Source organism: Somniosus microcephalus, chromosome 26 (genome assembly GCF_052327205.1).
Source record: "Somniosus microcephalus isolate GS21.2 chromosome 26, FLI_Smic_1.0, whole genome shotgun sequence".
Taxonomy (NCBI): Eukaryota; Metazoa; Chordata; class Chondrichthyes; order Squaliformes; family Somniosidae; genus Somniosus; species Somniosus microcephalus.
This window is the reverse complement of record NC_141012.1, coordinates 11,707,242-11,728,143: the sequence shown is the minus strand read 5'-3', so window position 1 is coordinate 11,728,143 and position 20,902 is coordinate 11,707,242. Positions and strand designations below refer to the sequence as shown.

General features: G+C 48.1%; 1 protein-coding gene across 2 annotated transcripts in view; it reads right to left on the bottom strand.

The window, feature by feature from the left end:
- dscaml1 (Down syndrome cell adhesion molecule like 1) overlaps positions 1-20,902 on the bottom strand; it is a 703,857-nt gene that overhangs the window by 143,625 nt on the left and 539,330 nt on the right. For both annotated transcript variants that reach the window (XM_085967838.1, XM_085967839.1), the window contains 2 exons: positions 15,766-15,836; positions 7,932-8,172 (listed from right to left, as the gene is read on the bottom strand). In XM_085967838.1, the coding sequence (XP_085823964.1) occupies positions 7,932-8,172; positions 15,766-15,836 (312 nt within the window). The remainder of the gene's footprint in view (positions 1-7,931; positions 8,173-15,765; positions 15,837-20,902) is intronic.

The following is a 20,902-nucleotide window of genomic DNA, read 5'->3' as shown; positions in this document are numbered from 1 at the left end:
GGAAACAGCTGGCAATGCCGCGGTGGGGGGGGGGGTTAGGAGGCCGGGGACGGAGGTGCTGGCAGGCGGCCGCCGAAAAAGCAGCCGCCCCGCACCTCCACCTTAACTTGCGCCGCTGCCGGCACAGTAAGGCCCCGTCGCGAATATCGCGAACGGGGCACGAATGGGGCGCTGCGCACACCGATGACGTCATCAGTGGCGGCGCAGCGCAAATGCCTAACGCCACCATTAGCGCCCCTACTGAATATCGCTGCAGACGCAGCCAGTGGCGCTACAGCCACTGACTGCCTCTTTAGGCGCTAACAGGTGGCGCTACTCACCCAATTTCTCCCCCATAGAAACTTAGAAGACAGGAGCAGGAGTAGGCCATTCAGCCCCTCGAGCCTGCTCCGCCATTCAATGAGATCATGGCTGATCATCCAAATTCAGTACCCTGTCCCTGCTTTCTCCCCATATCCCTTGATCCCTTTAGCCTTAAGAAATATATCTAACTCCTTCTTGAATATATTTAATGAATTGGCCTCAACTGACTTCTGTGGTAGAGAATTCCACAGGTTCACCACTCCCTGGGTGAAGAAATTCCTCCTCATCTCTGTCCTAAATGGCTTACCCCTTATCCTTAGACTGTGACCCCTGGTTCTGGACTCCCCCGCCATCAGGAACATTCTTCCTGCATCTAGTCTGTCTAGTCCTGTTAGAATTTTATAAGTTTCAATGAGATCCCCTCTCGTCCTTCTAAACTCCAGCGAGGACCCCAGTCAAAGTGTCCTCCATTGCTGGACCAGTAGGAGACCAGCTAAAGCAGCAGCCACCATCGTCTGATGTGTGTGGCTCAATGCAACACTGGATGGAGCATTTACTCAATAACCAGCTGGGGAAGCCACCACCTTTCAATCATGATTCACTGTGCAAGATTGATTGCTATCCTCCCATGTTCGGAATCCGACTGAAGACCGGCCTCCCTGGGAAGGGCCTAAGCACCACCACGTCCCCACTCCCAAGCAGTAAACTGAAAACCAAGAACATCCAAAGAAGTGACTGGTCTGGTGGACAAAAAAAATCATCTGACAGGATTACACTGGTAAACCCCAACGTGCTTTCACCATTCTTTATAATTATTAATAATATTACCATCTACGGTTATAACGTGACATGACGATAGGGTGCTTTAATTACTGCAATTTGTGTGCAGTTAAATTATCACCTAGGGCAGATTATTAACTAATTAATGAGTCCCTTTGATGTTTAGCTGAAGTATGAAGTGCTTTGGAGCTGGAAGTTCTCCCTCCCCGCTCCCCCCAATCATATTCTACCATTTCAAAAGAAGAATACAGGAAGGTTTGAGAGCTGGTGTAGCCCAAACCACTCTACCCCGTGGCACTGTGGTAGTGGGGCACCCAAACTCAACAGACCCCAGACTGCAGTGTGACTGGTCACTGCACTGGGAAGGAAATGCCACTGACAGTTCTGTCATGCGCTTGCCAAGAAACAGCCAGAAGAGCAGCAATGGCGGAGGTGTGGGAGTGCCTGTTGGTGCGTTGCCACGGGCGACCAGGGAGACCTGACAACAAAATATTACAGCGACTCATACCTTTCAAAGCTCTCCCAAAACAACAATTTGCACCTTTAATGTAGTAAAACGTCACAAGGCTCGTGACAGGAGCGTAATCAGATTTTAAAAATTGTCATTGAGCCAAAGGAGGAGATATTCGGACAGGAAGCTTGGTCAAAGAGGTAGGTTTTAAGGAGCGTCTTGAAGGAGGAGAGAGACATGGAGAGGCGGAGAGGTTTGGGGAGGGAATTCCAGAGCTTAGGGCCCAGGCAGCTGAAGGCACGGCCGCCAATGGTGGGACGATCAAAATCAGGGGATGTGCAAGAGGCCAGAATTGGAGGAGCGCAGAGATCTCCGAGGGTTGTAGGGGCTGGAGGAGGTTACAGAGATAGGGAGAGGGGCGTGAGGGCCATGGAGGGATTTGAACACAAGGATGAGAATTTTAAAATCGAGGCATTGGTGGACTGGAAACCAATGTAGGTCAGCGAGCACAGGGTTGATGGGTGAACGGGTGTGAGTTAGGGTCTGACTTCAGGAGCTTTCTGTCAACGTACAGTAAAATAAATCCTCATTTTTATACAATGTCTTCTTGCGTTGCTGAATCACCTCAAGGTGACTTTTTTTTTTACAGGGCAGAGACAGTTATGGAGGAAGCCATAGCAACTATCTTACTGCTACTTCTTGCTCTTTTCCTGCCGATTGTTTTATCCTCCATGTGAAAATCACCAGATAGCATCGGCCTGTTTTTAGGATGAAACAGAAAATGCTCTTTGAAATTCACTCACTTAGAATAACAGTTATCGTAACACCTATCTGATAATGTGTTTACAATCAATACATTTTTATTCCTTTTGCTCTGTACTTTGTAAGACCTGGAAACTGTTGTTATTATCCTCAAGGCAAGGTGGAAAGCAGCCAGTCTATTCTAAAATTTCAAAGCTGAAATCACATCATTTTTTGACCACTTGTATTAAATGTTTATTGTACAGTCCCTGCGCACTACTGGTAATTGAACATGATAGATGTATTGGACCAGAGTTAAACGACAGAGGCTGGTCGTCATGATTCTCCACAGGGTGACTCTTTCATTGCACGCAAGGCTTCATGGTGAAGAGTGAAGGAGAAAGAGGGGTTCCTCAAAAGGAGGATATCGGATTGTGCAGAGAGCAATGGCTGAAAGAGAGGGAGAGAGAGAAAAAAGATAGAGGAAGGGAGAGAAAGAGAGATAGAAAGAGAGAGGAACAGAGACAGAGAAAGAGAACAAAGAGTGAGAAACAAAGAAAGAAAGAGAAAGGGAAAGAGAAAAAGAATCAGAGAAAGAGAGAGAACAGGAAAGAGAAAAAGAGAGAAAGAGAGCAACAGAGAAAAAGAGAGAGAAAAAGAAACAGAGAGAGCAACAGAGAGAGAGAAAGGGATAGAGAAAAATAAATAGAGAAAGAGAAAGCGAGACAGAGAGAAAGGAAAGAAAAAGAAAGAAACTGGGCAGACACAGAGATTCCCCCAATGAAAAGAGAAACAAACAGAATGGCAGAGACACAAAGACACAGGCCCTGAATTTCCTTGGGCTTTCTGCCACTGCACCACCATAACTCCACCAGCCGTGCAGTGAAAACCTCAACTCCGTGTGTAAATCGAGCCTCCACCACAGGTTACAGCGGGGCAGAAAGTCCGAGGAGATTCAAGGCCAGAGTCATTCCTTAAAAGAAAGGGAACAGAGGGAGACAGTGAGAACAAAAAGAGAGCGGGATTGGAGAGAGAGGGGAAAAAGACAAAGAGGGAGAGAGAGGCAGAGGGGGAGAGAGGGAGGAGAGAGGAGAGAGGAGAGAGGAGAGAGGAGAGAGGAGAGAGCGCAGAGAGGGAGAGCGCAGAGAGGGAGAGCGCAGAGAGGGAGAGCGCAGAGAGGGAGAGCGCAGAGAGGGAGAGCGCAGAGAGGGAGAGCGCAGAGAGGAAGAGCGCAGAGAGGGAGAGCGCAGAGAGGGAGAGAGCAGAGAGGGAGAGAGCAGAGAGGGAGAGCGCAGAGAGGGAGAGAGCAGAGAGGGAGAGAGCAGAGAGGGAGAGCGCAGAGAGGGAGAGCGCAGAGAGGGAGAGCGCAGAGAGGGAGAGCGCAGAGAGGGAGAGAGCAGAGAGGGAGAGAGCAGAGAGGGAGAGAGCAGAGAGGGAGAGCGCAGAGAGGGAGAGAGCAGAGAGGGAGAGAGCAGAGAGGGAGAGCGCAGAGAGGGAGAGCGCAGAGAGGGAGAGCGCAGAGAGGGAGAGCGCAGAGAGGGAGAGCGCAGAGAGGGAGAGCGGAGAGGGGAGAGAGGGAGAGAGGGAGAGAGCAGAGAGGGAGAGAGGGAGAGAGGGAGAGAGGGAGAGATGGAGAGAGGGAGAGAGCAGAGGGGGAGAGAGACAGAGGGGGAGAGAGGCAGAGAGGCAGAGGGGGAGGAGAGAGGGGAGAGCGCAGAGAGGGAGAGCGCAGAGAGGGAGAGCGCAGAGAGGGAGAGCGCAGAGAGGGAGAGAGCAGAGAGGGAGAGAGCAGAGAGGGAGAGAGCAGAGAGGGAGAGAGGAGAGAGGGAGAGAGGAGAGAGGGAGAGAGGGAGAGGGGAGAGAGCAGAGGGGGAGAGAGACAGAGGGGGAGAGAGGGAGAGGGAGAGAGCAGAGAGGGAGAGAGACAGAGGGGGAGAGAGGCAGAGGGAGAGGGGAGAGAGGGAGAGGGGGAGAGAGGGAGAGGGGAGAGAGGGAGAGAGACAGAGGGGGAGAGAGTTGCAGAGGGGGAGAGAGGCAGAGGGGGAGAGAGGCAGAGGGGGAGAGAGGCAGAGAGGGAGAGAGACAGAGGGGGAGAGAGAGGCAGAGGGGGAGAGAGGCAGAGGGGGAGAGAGGCAGAGGGGGAGAGGGGAGAGCGGAGAGAGGGAGGGGGGGGGGGAGAGGGAGAGAGGCCGAGGGGGAGAAAAGCAGAGGGGGAGAGAGGGGAACAGCAGAGAAACAAGAGATTAAACTAAAACAAAACACAAAAATTATCTCCTAGACACTGACGGGCATCGCTTCCACGCACAGACACAAAGAAACCCATTCAATTGGACACCTGCCAAAACCACGGTGATTCTTTCTAAAATAAAATCACCAGGTAAGACAGACGTTGTGTTGTAATTCATAGAACTCTGTCATAAGAATCCAGAGCTGTTTTTTTTTTGTGGTTCCACCAAGTGTTTAGAAGCAAAGCAATCTTCCTCCTCTTTGTGTGTTAGAATAGTGTGACATCAATTATTCCATGCTGAATTATGCTGATAACAGGCTTAAGAGATAGTGTGCCTGATGACGGTGTATGGAGATTACAGGGTGCTACACTCATTAAAAGCTGATCATTGAATTGTAAATCCAGGCTGACATCAGTTTAATTAGACGACAGATCCACTGTAATTTGGATTTTGAGATCCTGTAAATGCTGATTGGTGCTTCTTTGTTACAAAACAATTAGGAAGAGATGCAGAGAACCATCAGGCTGCCTCGCTATCCTCCATTTACAGCAACAACAAAATTAGAGCTTTTCATAAATTGTCAGTAATCACAAAAAATGCCAGTGGTGGTGTGTTTACTCATTGAAATGTTTTATTTTAACGTGCAGCAGAATCCGGCTCCAAATGATGACAGTGCGCAGTCAACGCTGTTGCATTTGTGTTAATGAATGTGCGAGAACCTGTCATTTAAAAAAAAAATTCACTTCTTAATTTTTGTGTGCGTGGGAATGCATGTGCTCGCCAAGATGGTGGATGTTAGCGGAAACCCCCCCCCCCGAAAATCCTCGAAATCTGGAACTGAAAGACGATATGGGCCGGTACTGTCCCCTGAGAAAAGGGGGAAGACAGGTTGTGGGGGGAAATTACTAGTCTTGAAAATAGGCCATTTATTAAAGGACCACAACAGAACCTTAAACATTCACTCCCTCCACCACCGGCACACCGTGGCTGCAGTGTGTACCATCTACAAGATGCACTGCAACAACTCGCCAAGGCTTCTTCGGCAGCACCTCCCAAACCCACGACCTCTACCACCTAGAAGGACAAGGGCAGCAGGCGCATGGGAACACCGCCACCTCCAAGTTCCCCTCCAAGTCACACACCATCCTGACTTGGAAATATATCGGCCGTTCCTTCATCGTCGTTGGGTCAAAATCCTGGAACTCCCTCCCTAACAGCACTGTGGGAGTACCTTCACCGCACAGACTGCAGCGGTTCAAGAAGGCGGCTCACCACCACCTTCTCAAGGGCAATTAGGGATGGGCAATAAATGCTGGCCTTGCCAGTGATGCCCACATCCCATGAATGAGGAAATCCAGCAGCGACTGAGGTCAAATAAACCCACCAGCACTAATTCAGCCAGTGATTGATAACCTCTCAGAAGGCTTTCTAATTGGATTGGTCCTCATCTAGCTCTTATAAAATGCCAATTAGGATGGCGCAGGTGTAATCAATCAAAATCTAATTAACAAAAGTGTCCCTTTTTTAAAAAGGGGGAATAACCAATAACTCCAAATTATAAGTAAAACAAAAGGAAACTTAACAAATTCAATCATAATGTTGTTCCTGGTGTGGACTATGCCCACCAGTGCCTCTGGTGCCCACCGATCACGGAAAGCCTCACCCTCTCCAGGGACACCTGGGCACAGATACAGCCGCGGAAGAGAAGCAGGCAGTCGGGCCGAACGACCCCCTTGACCACGCACTGCCTGGGCCTGTGGATGGCCACCTTGGCCAGACCCAGGAAGCAGACTCACGAGGAGGCCCACCCGACTTGCCCGCTCCCCCTCCGCACCGGGTGGCCAAAGATCAGGAGCGTGGGACTGAAGTGCAGCCAGAAATCGAGGAGCAGCCTCTTCAAATAGTGGAAGAGGGGCTGCAGCCTCTCACACTCTGTGTAAATACAAAACGCAGACTGATCCAGGCCCCAAAAACTACAGGCAGCCTGGATGAGTCCGTGAATCTGTTTAAAAATCTATTTGACAGGACTGCTCCGTGCAACACTCTCCACACCTCATCTAACATTTCTTATTACCCTTACTGGGTTACACCACCGCCTACTGTTCCAGGATTCCATAAGTGAGGACAAGGTAAGATCTTTACCCCCGTGTGTCGCAAATTAATGAAGGAATTAGGTTGGTATGAATCTAACAATTTAGACAATCTAGATTGGAAAGAAAATGAATGACTTTTATAGCTCAGTGCCATTAAAGCTTCACATCACCTCAAAGAGTGGCTTCCCCACAATTGTTACTTCATTTTGTCACCCTTGTTTCACAAGTGCCTCGTTGGATCGGCAGCTCGTATGGTCCTCACCTCTGAGTGAGAAGTTAGCCTGCTTCCAACTCCTGGTACTCTTTTGTAAATGTTGGATGAGGACCAAAGCTGGTGTGGAGAGTGCTGCGCGGAGCAGTCCTGGCAAATAGGTTTTTTTAAACGGATTCACGCACTCAGCCAGGCTGCCTGTGGTTTTCTGGGGCCTGGATGAGTCTGTGTTTCATAGCTACCCTTTGTAACCAGTCAATTCGGCAGGCCTTTAAACGACGTGAGCCAGGCTCCGATTTCTTCGCTGCTTTATGTTTCTCGTTCAAGTAGCTGTGAGGTAGGGGGGCGCTCGTTTGAGGTTGGACCAAAGACACATTGTTGGGGGGAAGAGTAGAGTTTTACTCTGGGCTGGGCCTGACCTAGGAGTACTTGATGCTGCCCCCTGGGTGCCTGCAATGGAAGCTGTTCCAATTCTAAGCAATAACCTCCCTCACTTTGATGGGTCGTAATTATGATATTTCTCCATTGTCCACATTGGTGGAGTAGGAGGTCCCTTTCTGAGGTTAGTTCAGAGGACTGCAGTTGGGACAGAGTGGATGTAGTTTCACTGTATTTAACTGGCAGTGGTCGAGGCTGAGCTCAAAATACCTAAACTGGAAAAGGGTTCCAGCGCTCAGCATCCCTCTGCGCTGATAGAAACATAGAAGATAGGAGCAGGAGTAGGCCATTCGGCCCCTCAAGCCTGTTCCACCATTCAATGCGATCATGGCTGATCATCCAAACTCAGTACCCTGTCCCTGCTTTCTCCCCATACCCCTTGATCCCTTTAGCCTTAAGAAATATATCCAACTCCTTCTTGAATATATTTAATGAATTGGCCTCAACTGCCTTCTGTGGTAGAGAATTCCACAGGTTCACCACTCTCTGGGTGAAGAAATTCCTCCTCATCTCTGCCCTAAATGGCTTACCCCTTATCCTTAGACTGTGACCCCTGGTTCTGGACTCTCCGACCATTGGGAACAGCCTTCCTGCATCTAGTCTGTCTAGTCCTGTCAGAATTTTATAAGTTTCAATGAGATCCTCTGATGAGCATGAAAAATATAAAAGTTTGGAACACATCTTACCGTCCTCAAGTGTCGTAGCATTGATTTCAGAGGAACTCGGGCCTGTCCCAGCTCTGTTGAATGCCTGTACAACAACACCATATTGGGCAAACTTCTTCAGATTGTCCAGTGTGTACACCTCACTGTCCCCGGTGGCTTTCATCTCCACAATACTGTACTGACCGTTGCTGCCAGGGCCGTTTTCCCGATACCCGATCTGGTAGCCCCGGATCACCCCATTCTGAAGCTCCTTCTTGGGTGCCTGAATATCAAACACAAAGCTCCATAAATTCAGGCCGAGGGGTTTAGCCATGCAACCAATAGATCGTGCTTTCCATTCCATTAGTGAGTGCGAGCTGCTCTGAATCACGTAGGCCCAACCAAACTCTTCCCCCCCTTTCCGCGCCCCAGTTGATTCCTACCCTCATACCTGTCAGCGTCCATTGGGAACTGGGCAGCAGGGAGCAGAGTGGGGATTGGAAAAGTAAAAATTAGAATCTGCCTTCCTGTATTCTGGGGAAGATTCACAGTAGCACAGTCCCCTTGGTGCCATTTCACTCAGATATAACATTAGGGGGGAGAAATTCATGCGCTAACTTTTAAAAGTTGAGAAAGTTAGCGCCAGGCGCTTTCAAAAAATTCGGTTTTGCGTTCCAGGAAGGAAGCGGAGCGTTAAATCAAGCGTTCCACTTCCTTCTTGGAGCGCAATCGGCAGCAGGCGGGGCGGAGACTTCAGCAGCGCTGCACACTGGGCCGTGCAGCGCCGTCACATTCAAAGGCTCCTTCCCTCCCTTAAAGGGAAAGGCCATCGCCGCAGGCTCTGCAATTTAAAAAGTACCTGCCTGGACCACCGAGGCAGCCACGATCCCGCGCGATCAGCCCGGCGCTCAAGCAGATTGATCGATCGTGGGCAGGAACCCGCGAAAAAAACTGGAACAAGAAAGGTAAGGTTTTATTTTTAAACTTACCTCAGCCACCTCGCCTTCAGTCATCGCCCCCCGATGCGGCCAGCCGCCCGATGCACACCTCCTGCAGCTGTCGGTGTTTTCGACCGGCGCTGCTGCAGGGGGCGGAAGTTAATTTCGGGTCCGGGGCGACGCGCATGGTGATGATGTCATGATCTCTGGGCGAAGGAGATCGGGGCGCAATGCCATAGTGCCACCCCAAAACTCCCGCCGAATATGGCAGGAGTCGTTGTCAGCGCCGCGCCCGGTCGCAAAGCCATTTGCGCCCTGAGAGAGGCACAAAGGCACCCAATATCGCCCCCTAGATATATACAGACATAGAACACATCTATGGTGGTCACTTTCAACTTTAGCGGGGAAAAAATCTGGCAGTATAGGATCCGCTGCCCATTGGACACCCGCCTGACTTACCTTTCCACTGCAGTGTATAACCATCAGATGATTTAATACCGTCAGTTTTCTTCTCCCTCACCAAAGTTGCAAGTTACCCTCAGTGTCAATATTGGAGGGCAACAGCTGTTAGTATGAACTCTAGGGACTGGAAGCAGAAAACTGAATATTCTTGAGGCTTTGCCTATGATTGGAGATCATCACTCTAATCCAAGAGATATTTCATTTCATAGACTGGAAAGCACAGTCAAGCATTTTTCTTTCTCATATACATAGAATTACATCAAGTCTACAGCACAGGAACAGGCCATTTGGCCCAACTGGTCCATGCCAGCATTTATGCTCCACACGAGCCTCCTCCCACCTTATATTCCTATCAGCATATTCCTTTCTCCCTCATGTGTTTATCTAGCCTCCCCTCAAATGCATCGATGCTATTCTCCTCAACTACTCCATGTGGTAGCAAGTTCCACATTCTCTTTTTCTTTTAAGTGCTATATAAGCACTCTTTTGTTCTGTTCCAGTTAGAATCATAGGGTGAAAAATTCAGTTGGTTTGCACCTCCCGTTAGCGCCTTAAGAGGGCGCTAATGGGGCGCAAAGCAACTAGCGCCCGGGCGCGGCGATATTTGCGCCGCTCACAAAACTAACTAGACATTTTGTGGCGGTGCTAAACACTACCGCCATAATCTCCAGCGCTGGCAGATCGTGACGTCAGTCGAGTGCGCAACACCCCGGTAGCGCCCCAGACTAGATATTGAGTGGCGCCCCCTGCCTTACCGCCTGCCGCTAGCAACGACAGGTTGAGGGGAGCGTTTTGCAATCAGGAAGGGACTGGGGGAGCGCTATTTAAAGGCGACCACTTCCTGCCTTTTTTTGATGGTGATATTTTTGCACCATGCATTCTGAGAGAGAGAGAGAGAGACTTCTGGAGAGATTCAATGCAGTGTGAAGGAGTTTTGGGTACTGAGCAGCACTTTGCAGGTTTATTTTGATTTGTCCTTCCTTGCATCGATTTAGAAGAGACTATGGGGGCTGCACTCTGAGCTCTTTCCCTGGGCCTCTCCATTGTTCTTTCCAGCAGATTTGATGTACAGGTCTCTCCAGGCTGAGATTCAAGGCTGCAATGAGCAGGGTGTGGATGGAGAGCAAGATCGACCCTCCCCTTTAAGAACTGGCCGGTGCCAGTGTGTCTGTGTTCCATTGCTGACTGACATCACATGAGCTTCTCCAGCGCTCTGAGTTAGCGCCTCACTCCTCGGCGTTAGCGTCTTAAGAGAGGTGTGTAGCACCTGATTTAGCGCTCCAATCACCACCAGGGGCGATAGAAGCCGAGTTTGCAGTTGGAGGCGATAATTAGCGCCAGGCGCTAAACTTTGCACACGGCCGATAATCGCGCCCCAAATGGGGCAATACTGAATTTCTCCCCCATAGAATCATAGAATGGTTACAGCACGGAAGGAGGCCAATCGGCCCGTCGAGCCCGTGCCGGCTCTCTGCAAGAGCACTTCAGCTAGTCCCACTCCTTCTGCCCTTTCCCCACAGCCCTGCAATTTTTTCTCTTTCCAATTCTTTATCCAATTCCCTTTTGAAAGCCATGATTGAGTCTGCCTCCACCACCCTTTCAGGCAGTGCATTCCAGGTCCTAACCACTCGCTGCGTAAAATGTTTTTTCTTATGTCGCCTTTGGTTCTTTTGCCAATCGCCTTAAATCTGTGTCCTCTGGTTCTCGACCCTTCCGCCAATGGGAACAGTTTCTCTCTGTCTACACTGTCCAGACCCCTTATGATTTTGAACACCTCTATCAAACCTCCTCTCAATCTTCTCTGCTCTAAGGAGTTCTCTGTTCTCTTCAGGCCATACACCGTCAGTGGCCAAGAGAGTGGATCGCAGGCTCTCAGACATCGGCCAGTCCTTGAGCTGCTCACGATGAAGTGGGTGATTGAGGACCCTTGGAAGATTCACTCTGCTTTCCCCCTCTCTCTCGTGGAGAGGAGCCTGACTCAATGGGAGCAGATGAAACCTGCAACAGCTACCACTGCAACCTCCCTTGTTAGCTCTCCAATACTCTGCAACATTAAGGTGGTGGAGCAAGAATAAGAGGTGCTCTATCAGCCCCTTGGGTCAAAAGTGCTGACTGGTGCTTCTTTGTTACAAAACAATTAGGAAAAGAAACCGAGAAAAACGACCTCGCGATCCTCCATTTACAACGACAACAAAATTAGAGCTCTTGATAAATTGTCAATGTCATGAATCTTATCATTACTCATGAAGTAACACTGGGCGGCCAGCTGGTGGTGCCATCCAAGGAGTATAAATACTCGGGCGCGGGCCCAGCTTGCTCAGGATGTTTCTGTAACTAGGAACTAGTGATGTAACTAGAAATCTCATGGTTTTGAAACAGTTGATTAAAGCCTTGTTTTATACTCACACCAAGCACTCAGTACTCTTTTTAGATCAGTCACTAATCACAAAGGAATGCCAGCGGTGGTGTGTTTTTACTTATTGAAATGTTTTATTTTAACGCGCGGCAGAATGCAGCCCTAAATGACGAAAGCGGGCAGTTTGCGTGACCAAACGTGCGAGAAACTGTCGCTCAAAAAAAGTTAACTTCTTAATTTTTGTGTGTGTGTGGGAATCCATGTGCTCCTCAAGAGGATGGATGTTAGTGGGAGAAAAAATCCCCCCTGAAAATCCTCGAAATCTGGAACTGAAAGATCAGATGGGCCGATACTGTCAACGGAGAAAAGGAGGGAAGACAGTTTGTGTGGGGGGTGGGGGGGGGGGGGGGGGGGGGAAATGATTTGTCTTGAAAACAGGCCGACCACTCCCTGGAGTCAAAATGCATCGTTCACAAATTGAGCAACCAGCATGCAATAAGGTGATCCTACCCTCAATTGTCCAGCGCTGAATATATCATTTTCAATTTAACCACAAGCAACAAAAAATCTTAAAGAAACAGTCGCTTCTCACATGGACCAAAAATGTGCAGTCAATCTAATTTATACATTTTATATACTGATCACCACTTCCTATTGAGTTTCCTCTGTTCATTTAATTTTAATCTTATTTAAAAATCCTTTGTATCTTTGTTGTATCTACGTTTTAATACATTAAAAATCTTACGTCTGCACGTCAATGTTCCCTCTAATTGTTTTTGCCACCGCACGGCCCCTTTAAGGGGATGCGCACGAGCCGTTCAAAAGGTTAAGGGGGAAAAATTAAGTCACGCCCCCTTTGGGGCACTAACTACTTTTAGTGCCCCGGCACCCGAAATTCACCGGTAGCGCCCCAAGAGGGAAGCAAGGCGCTACTGGTAGTGCTCTGCCTCCCTCTTGAGGCGCTGCGAGTGAAGGTCACGGCGCTATGTGGCGCTGCGGCACATCGCGCCGTGGTACTGCAGGCCCTCCTACCCTTATTAAACAAAAACGGCCGCCCAACACCTTCCCTTTAATTAGCGCCGCCCCGACCGCAGGTAGGCCCCCCCTGACCCCGTCGGACATAGCATCTGGCAGTAAGTCAGGGGGCGCTACTGAAGATCGCAGCCGGGACGTGAGCGGGGCGCTGCGCAGGCGCTAACGGTTACTGCTGCCGCTAGCCTCCCGCTGAATTTCACGGGAGGCGTCAGCGGCGCCGCGCTGAGGCGTTAGTTGCTTTGCGCCCCCACGGGGAGGCGCAAATCAACCGAATTTTTCCCCCTAAAGGTTTTAACCTTTTCCCACTGTTTCCCTTCTCCTTCCCTGGAATCACAATTCTCTTCATCATTTTCTTTCTTTTTTTTGGCATCGAAATCCCTGGAGCGCTGCGCGTCCTCGGGGCATAAAGGGAACATTGCTGCATGTAATTGTTTGCCATTATAAATTCCTCTGTTCACACTGACAATGGAAACCTGCTGTGTCAACTTGTCACTCTGCAGTTCCACTCTTCCACCAGCGCAGACTGGGGAAAGAACCTACGAGCTTCCTGGTCCCTGGGACTCAAGAGCCAGAATCGGCAGGACAGTCATCCACTGGGCCATCAGGGGGAGCTTCTGAGTGTGGAAGGTTTTAGTTTCTTTTAAGAAATAAGCTGATTTTTTTTTAAATAAGAAAGACTTGCATTTAGTATGCAGCGCCTTTCACGACCACCAGACGTCTCAAAGCGCTTTACACCCAATTAAGTACTTTTTGAAGTGGAGTCACTGTTGTAATGTAGGAAACGCGGCAGCCAATTTGTGCACAGCAAGCTCCCACAAACAGCAATGTGATAATGACCAGATAATCTGTTTTTGTTATGTTGGTTGAGGGATAAATATTGGCCCCAGGACACCGGGGATAACTCCCCTGCTCTTCTTCGAAATAGTGCCATGCGATCTTTTACATCCACCTGAGAGAGCAGACGGGGCCTCGGTTTAACGGCTCATCTGAAAGACGGCACCTCCGACAGTGCAGCGCTCCCTCAGCACTGCACTGGGAGTGACAGGCTAGCTTTATGTGCTCAAGTCTCTGGAGTGGGACTGTGAACCCACAACCTTCTGACGCAGAGGGCGAGGGTGCTACCCACTGAGCCACCGCTGACACTTTTTAAATGATCTGACTTGTTTTGTTCTTTAAAATGAAATCACGGTGATAAAACCTCCTCACAGCCTCCATCCTCCAGCAGGTTATGTGTGAACGCTTTCCTAACCCGTACGCTTCTGGTAGTATCCATAACCTAATAAAGAACCTAATGTGCCCTTTGTGTCTGCAGAATTCCCGTTGAAGATAAATTACACTTATTTTAGCTTTACTTTAAATTAACGGTGCAGCTGGTCGCTTATTATCCACCAGACTCCCTCACATGTGGAATAAATCCTGTTCACCAGTTCCTATTGAGTTTCCTCTGTTTATTTAATTGAAATCTTATTTAAAAATGCTTTGAGTTAATTATTCAAAGCTGTAACCTTTTCTCGCTATTTCCTTCCCTGGAATCACGATTCTCTTCACCATTTTCTTTAACTGTTTGATTCTTTTCTTTCTCTGTTCCCATTTCCAGTCCCCTCCCCTCTCCCCCCCCCCCCCCCCCCCCCCACCCCCTCATGCCCATTTTCTGTTTCCAAGGGCAACTGTCAATAGGTTCAGCTGGAGCACCCCTTAATGGCTCACTTTGGAACTGATAGATCAGGAAGGTCCTGGTTTTGATCCCTGGTTCGTGTTGAGTTTGCTGATCTCACCTGAGGCAAGAGTGCATCAGTGCTATTGGCCTACAAATGAGAAAGATCAGCCAGGGTTCCCACACCTGATTGGTGCCAGCCGTGGCTCAGTGGGCAGCACGTCTCGCCTCTGAGTCAGGAGGTTGTGGGTTCAAGCCCCACTCCAGTGACTTGAGCACTTCATCTTAGCTGACACTCCCAGTGCAGTACTGAGGCGGTGCTGCACTGTCGGAGGTGCCGTCTTTCGGATAAGAGGCAAAACCGATGCCCGGCCTGCCCCCTCAGATGGACATAAAAGATACCCCCGCACAATTTGAAGAAGAGCAGGGGGTGTCCTGGCCAACATATATCCCTCAGCAAACATCACTAGAACAGATGATCTGGTCATTATCACATTGCTGTTTCTGGGAGCTTGCTGTGCGCATAATTGGCTGCCGCGTTTCCTCCATTCCAACTGTGACCACACTTCAAAAGTAAAGGGACGTCCTGAGGTTGTGAAAGGCGCTATGTAAATATAAGTGTTTCTTTAAATGAATCATAAAGCTGCCCCATTTCTTCTGGGGAGGGGGAAGCATGTTGCCTGTGTGACGATTTCTTTCTTTCAACAGTCACTAGTTCCTTTTGCTAGTCAAAAGCTCCATTATTGTTGTACAATGTGTACCAAGATGGCAGCAGGCGAACTAGATGGACCATGGCCTTTTTTCGTTTAGCGATTCCCATCTTCCTTCACTATCCTGTAAACTGCCCTGTGTAGTGTGCATGTGTGAACATTAAGTGAGAACAGGATTGAGCTTGAATATGATCAATCAATCAGTTGCAGGCGGTTAATGTTTAGGCTCTCAATGCTGAGGCATGGGAGAATACCCTACCGACAAAAGCGCACCTTCAGGAGAGCAAGTGGGACCAATTGGATGGACCAAAATAAATTTTAAAAGGTCCAGCCTTGAATTGAGGCTGACCATAAGGCCTGTATCCTCTGCATGGTCCTAATGCCTTCCAAGCTTTGAACGTGACAGAATTGGAAACAAGTGATGAGGATGGGCTCAGGCTTGGCTCTCATGCCTCCCATGGTAGGATAGCCTGCTGAGCCTCACTGTGTGTAGGCTGAAACACGAAGAGTGACCAGTCTGGGCAAGACACCAGAGGACTTCAGGTGCCCACAGAACCGTACCCCCAAAAAAAGAGGAAAGCATGAAAAATTGAGAAAGGATTTTGAAAACAAACAAATAATAGGATGTTATTCCAGGCGTCATGCGCGAGGGAGTAAAATACAGAAATGGCCTGAAATCTTGCAGCCCTGTGCGCCTACAATGGGAGAGGAATAAAATTACCTTCCAGGTTACTCTGATGCTCTGAGATGTGACAGGTTGCAATATGACGTCCATAGGAGGGCCATCTGGAGCTGAAAGAGAGAAAATGAGGGTTCAGTGTTAAGTGCATGGACTGGACACTCTTAACAGTATGCTCGCCCAGCATTGTTTCAGTCACAGAAATTATTTCAACTTTACTTTTCAGGCTAGATATTTTCAAGTCCTCAACATGCACAGGGGAAAATTGTGGGTCATCTATCTATTTCAGTGGACGGAAAGTCATGGACAACGGGCCCAAGAGTCTCCTATGTGCACTTGAAGCGTACAAGGTACCTCTCTACGGTTCAAGACTTAGATAATCTGCCACTCTAGTGTCAGCAGTAGTAGCACTCTTGCCTCTCAGTCAGAGTGTTGTGCTGAACAGTCAGAGGTGCCGTCTTTCACATGAGGTGTTAAACCGAGGCCCAGGCCCAACTCAGGTGAATGGAAAAGAACCATGGCATTAATTGCAGACATGCGGAGAGTTCTCCTGGTGTCCTGGCAACGTTTATTCCTCAACCAGCACCACGAAAACAGATTATCAGTTCAGTTATCTCAATTTGGCTGCTGCGTTTGCCTACATTATGACAGGGACTACACTTCAAAAGTACATTGTTGGTTGCGAAGTACTTTGGGATCCGAAACGTGCTTTGTAAATGCAAGTTCTTTCTTTCGTTAAGCCTCATCTCTGCACCTTGAGTTTCATCTCCGTGATATTCTTGGAAGAAAGCCAACTCTCGTTGCTGTCTACTCTTTTGTTCCCAAATTTGAGTGATTCTTTAGTTTTAATCTTGTGAAAAACCATTTAGTCATAAATTTAGTTTGTGCTTTTCAGATCCAAGTTACTGTCTTTAAGGTTTCTAAAATTGTTCTAATTGTTGTTTTATAAAACCCACAAGGACCAGATGAAATGTTTGGAAAAAATAAATTGGAGCTCAGTGACAGCAGAGACTATAGAATCAAAGAAGGAGGCCATTCGGCCCATCGAGTTTGCACCGGCTCTTTCGAAGAGCAATCCAGTCAGTCCCGCTCCCCCGGCTCTTTCCCCAGATCCCAGCCATTTTTTCTCCTTCAAGTATTTATCCAATTTCCCCTTGGAAAGCTACTGTTGAATCTGTGTCCACCGTCCTATCAGGCAGCGCGTTCCAAATCCTAACCACTCGTTGCCTAAAAACATTTTTCCTCATGTCGCCTCTGGTTCTTTTGCCAATCACCTTAATTCTCTGCCCTCTGGTTATCGACCCCTCAGCCATTGGGAACAGGACTAGATTCATTCATTTCAATTTCCACATCTGAGCCAGAATTTGTGGATTACTCACCACTGATGTTTTAGTCTCATCTTGCTATCGCAAATTTTTGTAAAAAAAATAAATATATTTGTTCTAATTTTAATTCAATGACAAAAATACAAGAGTTTTAGTCAATGACCATTTCCCTCTTCATTTTAGTTAACTAAAGCAATGCTGCTATTGTCGATCTGCAGGCCAGAAATAGCTTGGGCCATTTGAATCTCCTGGATCCTTGTATTTCCTAGGATCTCCATTATTGAGACTGCACCTCCCAGAGCCCAGCATTCAAAGGTCTCAACAATTATGCTCTGTGGAGCTGTGATGGGCAGAGAGCAATCACACCAGGGTCCTTTGTGCCACTTTCACATTGCCACTGGTTACAGGAAAAAAAAACAACGAACTACTGACTAAGCCATTAGGAACAGGAGGAGGCCATTCAGCCCCTCGAGCCTGCTCCGCCATTCAATTAGATCATAGCTGATCTGCACCTCAGCTCCATTTACCCACCTTAGCTCTATATCCCTCGATACTCTTACCCAACGGAAATCTATCCATCTCGGTCTTGAAAGCTCCAATGGTCCCAGCACCCACAGAGAGAGTTCCAGATTTCTACCACCATTTGTGCGAAAAAGTGCTTCCTGATAGCAGTATCACTGATCAGAACTCAATAAACGCATGGGCAAGGGCAGCAGGCACATGGGAACACCACCACCTCCAAGTTCCCCTCCAAGTCACACACCATCCTGACTTGGAAATATATCGCCGATCCTTCATTGTCACTGGGTCCTAGAACTCCCTCCCTAACGGCGCTGTGGGAGCACCTTCACCACACGGACTGCAGCGGTTCAAGAAGGCAGCTCACCACCACCTTCTCAAGGGATGGGCAATAAATGCTGGCCTTGCCAGCGACGCCCACATCCCAGGAATGAATCAAAACAAAACAGAGAATGCAACCAGCGGGCAAAGGTGAATATATAGAAAGAAGAGAGGACTTGCATTTCTTTAGCTCCTTTTATGTCCCAAAGTGTTTCACAGCCAATTAATTACTCTGAAGTTACAGTCACTGGTGTTTTGTAGGCAAACCAAATTATTAACTGCAAGATCCCACAAAACTATAATTAAATGACCAGTTAACTTTGGTGATGATGGTTGAGCGATAAATGTTGGCCAGGAGACTGCTTTTCTTCAAATAGTGCCCACCTGAGCAGGCAGATGGTGCCTCGATTTAACATCTCATTAGAACAACACCTCTGATGGTGCAGCACTCCCTCAGTACAGCACAGAAGTGCCAGCCGTGCTCGTGTGCTGGAGTGGGGCAGGAACCTTCTAACTCAGAGGTGAGGCAGCTAACATCTGAGCCAAACTGACCCCGGGCTAGAGTGGCCTTACAGTGAGCAGGATAAAGTGATTACTTCACTGTTCCAAACACTGGTTAAAAACAAAGGCAAATGCACCTGAGTTGGGGAAGGAGGTGTTCATGCACCTGCTTGCTATCCAATCAGCACCTTCTGATAAGTGCACGTGTGCACATCTGGACAGAGTAGGATCAGGCTCAGCTGTCGAGCCTTCCACAGTTGAATAGCCTGCATGGCCACTCAAGCATGAAGAATGGGTCTTTGGGTAAGATACCAGAGGGCTACCAGCATCCAAACAACCATACCCAAAGGGAATCAGCAGCTTCGAGAGAGAGAATAATACATTGTTAAATGTATTAAAAACCTTTGGCTTTAATAATATGGGAGCACAGATACAAAGGCAATTAAGGAAATTAAGCTTCTATGTGGAATAAAGAATCTGATTACATTATGTGCATCTTTACAATTTGGGTTGCACTGCTCATCCATGAGATCCAATTTTCACAGAACTACTTCCATTCCATATTTTAGTATAATGGAGTATACTTGTTGTTTACAGTTTAACACCTGTCGCCTTTTAACCCTCACTGGGAGATATCCTGCATCAAACAACAAAGGTTCTCCTAGCAACCAAACTACTGCCAATGAACAGGAGAACCAAACAAACCAATTAAAATGGTCCCTTGTGGCCATAACCACAGCAACAAAAGAATCAAGACTTCACAAAGTCATTTCTGGCATCAGCATGTGCATGGATGAGTGTCAGCTTGAGTGCAGTGTATCAGCTAATGGCTCAGTGGGCAGCACACTTGCCTCCGAATCAGAAGGTTGTGGGTTTTAGTCCCACTCCAGGGACTTGAGCACCAAAATCTAGGCTGACACTCCAGTGCAGTGCTGAGGGAGTGCCGCACTGTCGGAGGTGCCGTCTTTCAGATGAGACGTTAAACGGAGGCCCTGTCTGCCCTCTCAGGTGGACATAAAAGATCCCATGGCATTATTTGGAAGAAGAGTAGGGGAGTTCTCCCCGGTGTCCTGGGCCAATATTTATCCCTCAACCAACATCACTAAAACAGATTATCTGGTCATTATCACATTGCTGTTTGTGGGAGCTTGCTGTGCGCAAATTGGCTGCTGTGTTTCCTACATTACAACAGTGACTACACTTCAAAAAGTACTTAATTGGCTGTAAAGCATTTTGGGAGGTCCGGTGGTCGTGAAAGGCGCTATAGAAATGCAAGTCTTTCTTTCTTTCAGCTTGGCTCATTTGGTAGCACTCTCACCTCTGAGTCAAAGGGTTGTAGTTTCAAATCTCACTCCAGGACTAAAGGAGTGCCACATTGTCAAATGAGCTGGATAACACGTTAAACTCGATATTAAAAATCCCACCCAACTCTGAACCATCACCACCAGAATAGATTACCTGTGACTCAGGGATCTGATGCGGCGCGACCTACATGCAAGACTTTCTTAATCTCCGATAATTCCACCTCACTCTCAGTCCCATTTTCTGGCCGACTCTAAACTTTTTAAAAAAATTATTTATTTCCGTTTCGAGGCACGTCTCCTTATTCCCCAGCCAACAGGATGGGCTGGTGATCTGGGAGCAAGAAGGTGCAGGGAAAGGATGACCATTTTCCCTTCCTTCCTGTGAAGAGGAACGTGACCTCCGACAGCAGAATGGCTGAGATATGGCATTCAGTATCTGGACTTTATTGGTGCAAACTCACATCCTACCACTTGTACCACAGGATTGTTGAGAGTTGAACTATCAAAGGGTATATTATAGTTGATGCGACTTCTGAAAATATAGCCATTGCTGTCACTGAAGGTAATGAATAAAATCTTTTATTCTCTGACTGTGGTTTACTAAGTCAGTATTTAGCATTAGTTAGATTTATTATGTACTCCTCCACATAACTCCAGAAATATGTTAAGTAAATCTGAGCACATCTTTACAATGGCAAATGGCTTTCAACAACAACAGATTCAGGCAAATTTCCCCAGATACTTATTCAGCACCAAGGCGATCTCCCTGCTGTATAACCGGGACCCAAGGCCTTTCTGCCGGCAATCCTGTATACCGGGGGATTGAACAAAGCCTAGACCAGATTGTGCAGACAGTTTGTTTCAACTAAATAGGTTAGGGCGGACCAGGGGTCACAATCTCAAGTTAAGTAAAATCCGAACTAGATTAGATGTTAGGAGTAACAACAGAAAATGCTGGAAAAACTCAGCAAGCCAGGCAGCATCCGTGGAGAGAGAAACAGAGGTAACGTTTCAGGTCGATGATCTTTCGTCTGACGAAAGGGTCCCAGACCTGAAACGTTAACTCTGTTTCTCTCTCCACGGATGCTGCCTGGCTTGCTGAGTTTTTCCAGCGTTTTCTGTTGTTATTTCAGATTTCCAGCATCCGCAGTATTTTGCTATTGTATTAGATGTTGGGAGGTTCTTCTTTTCCCAGAGAATAGTGGACGT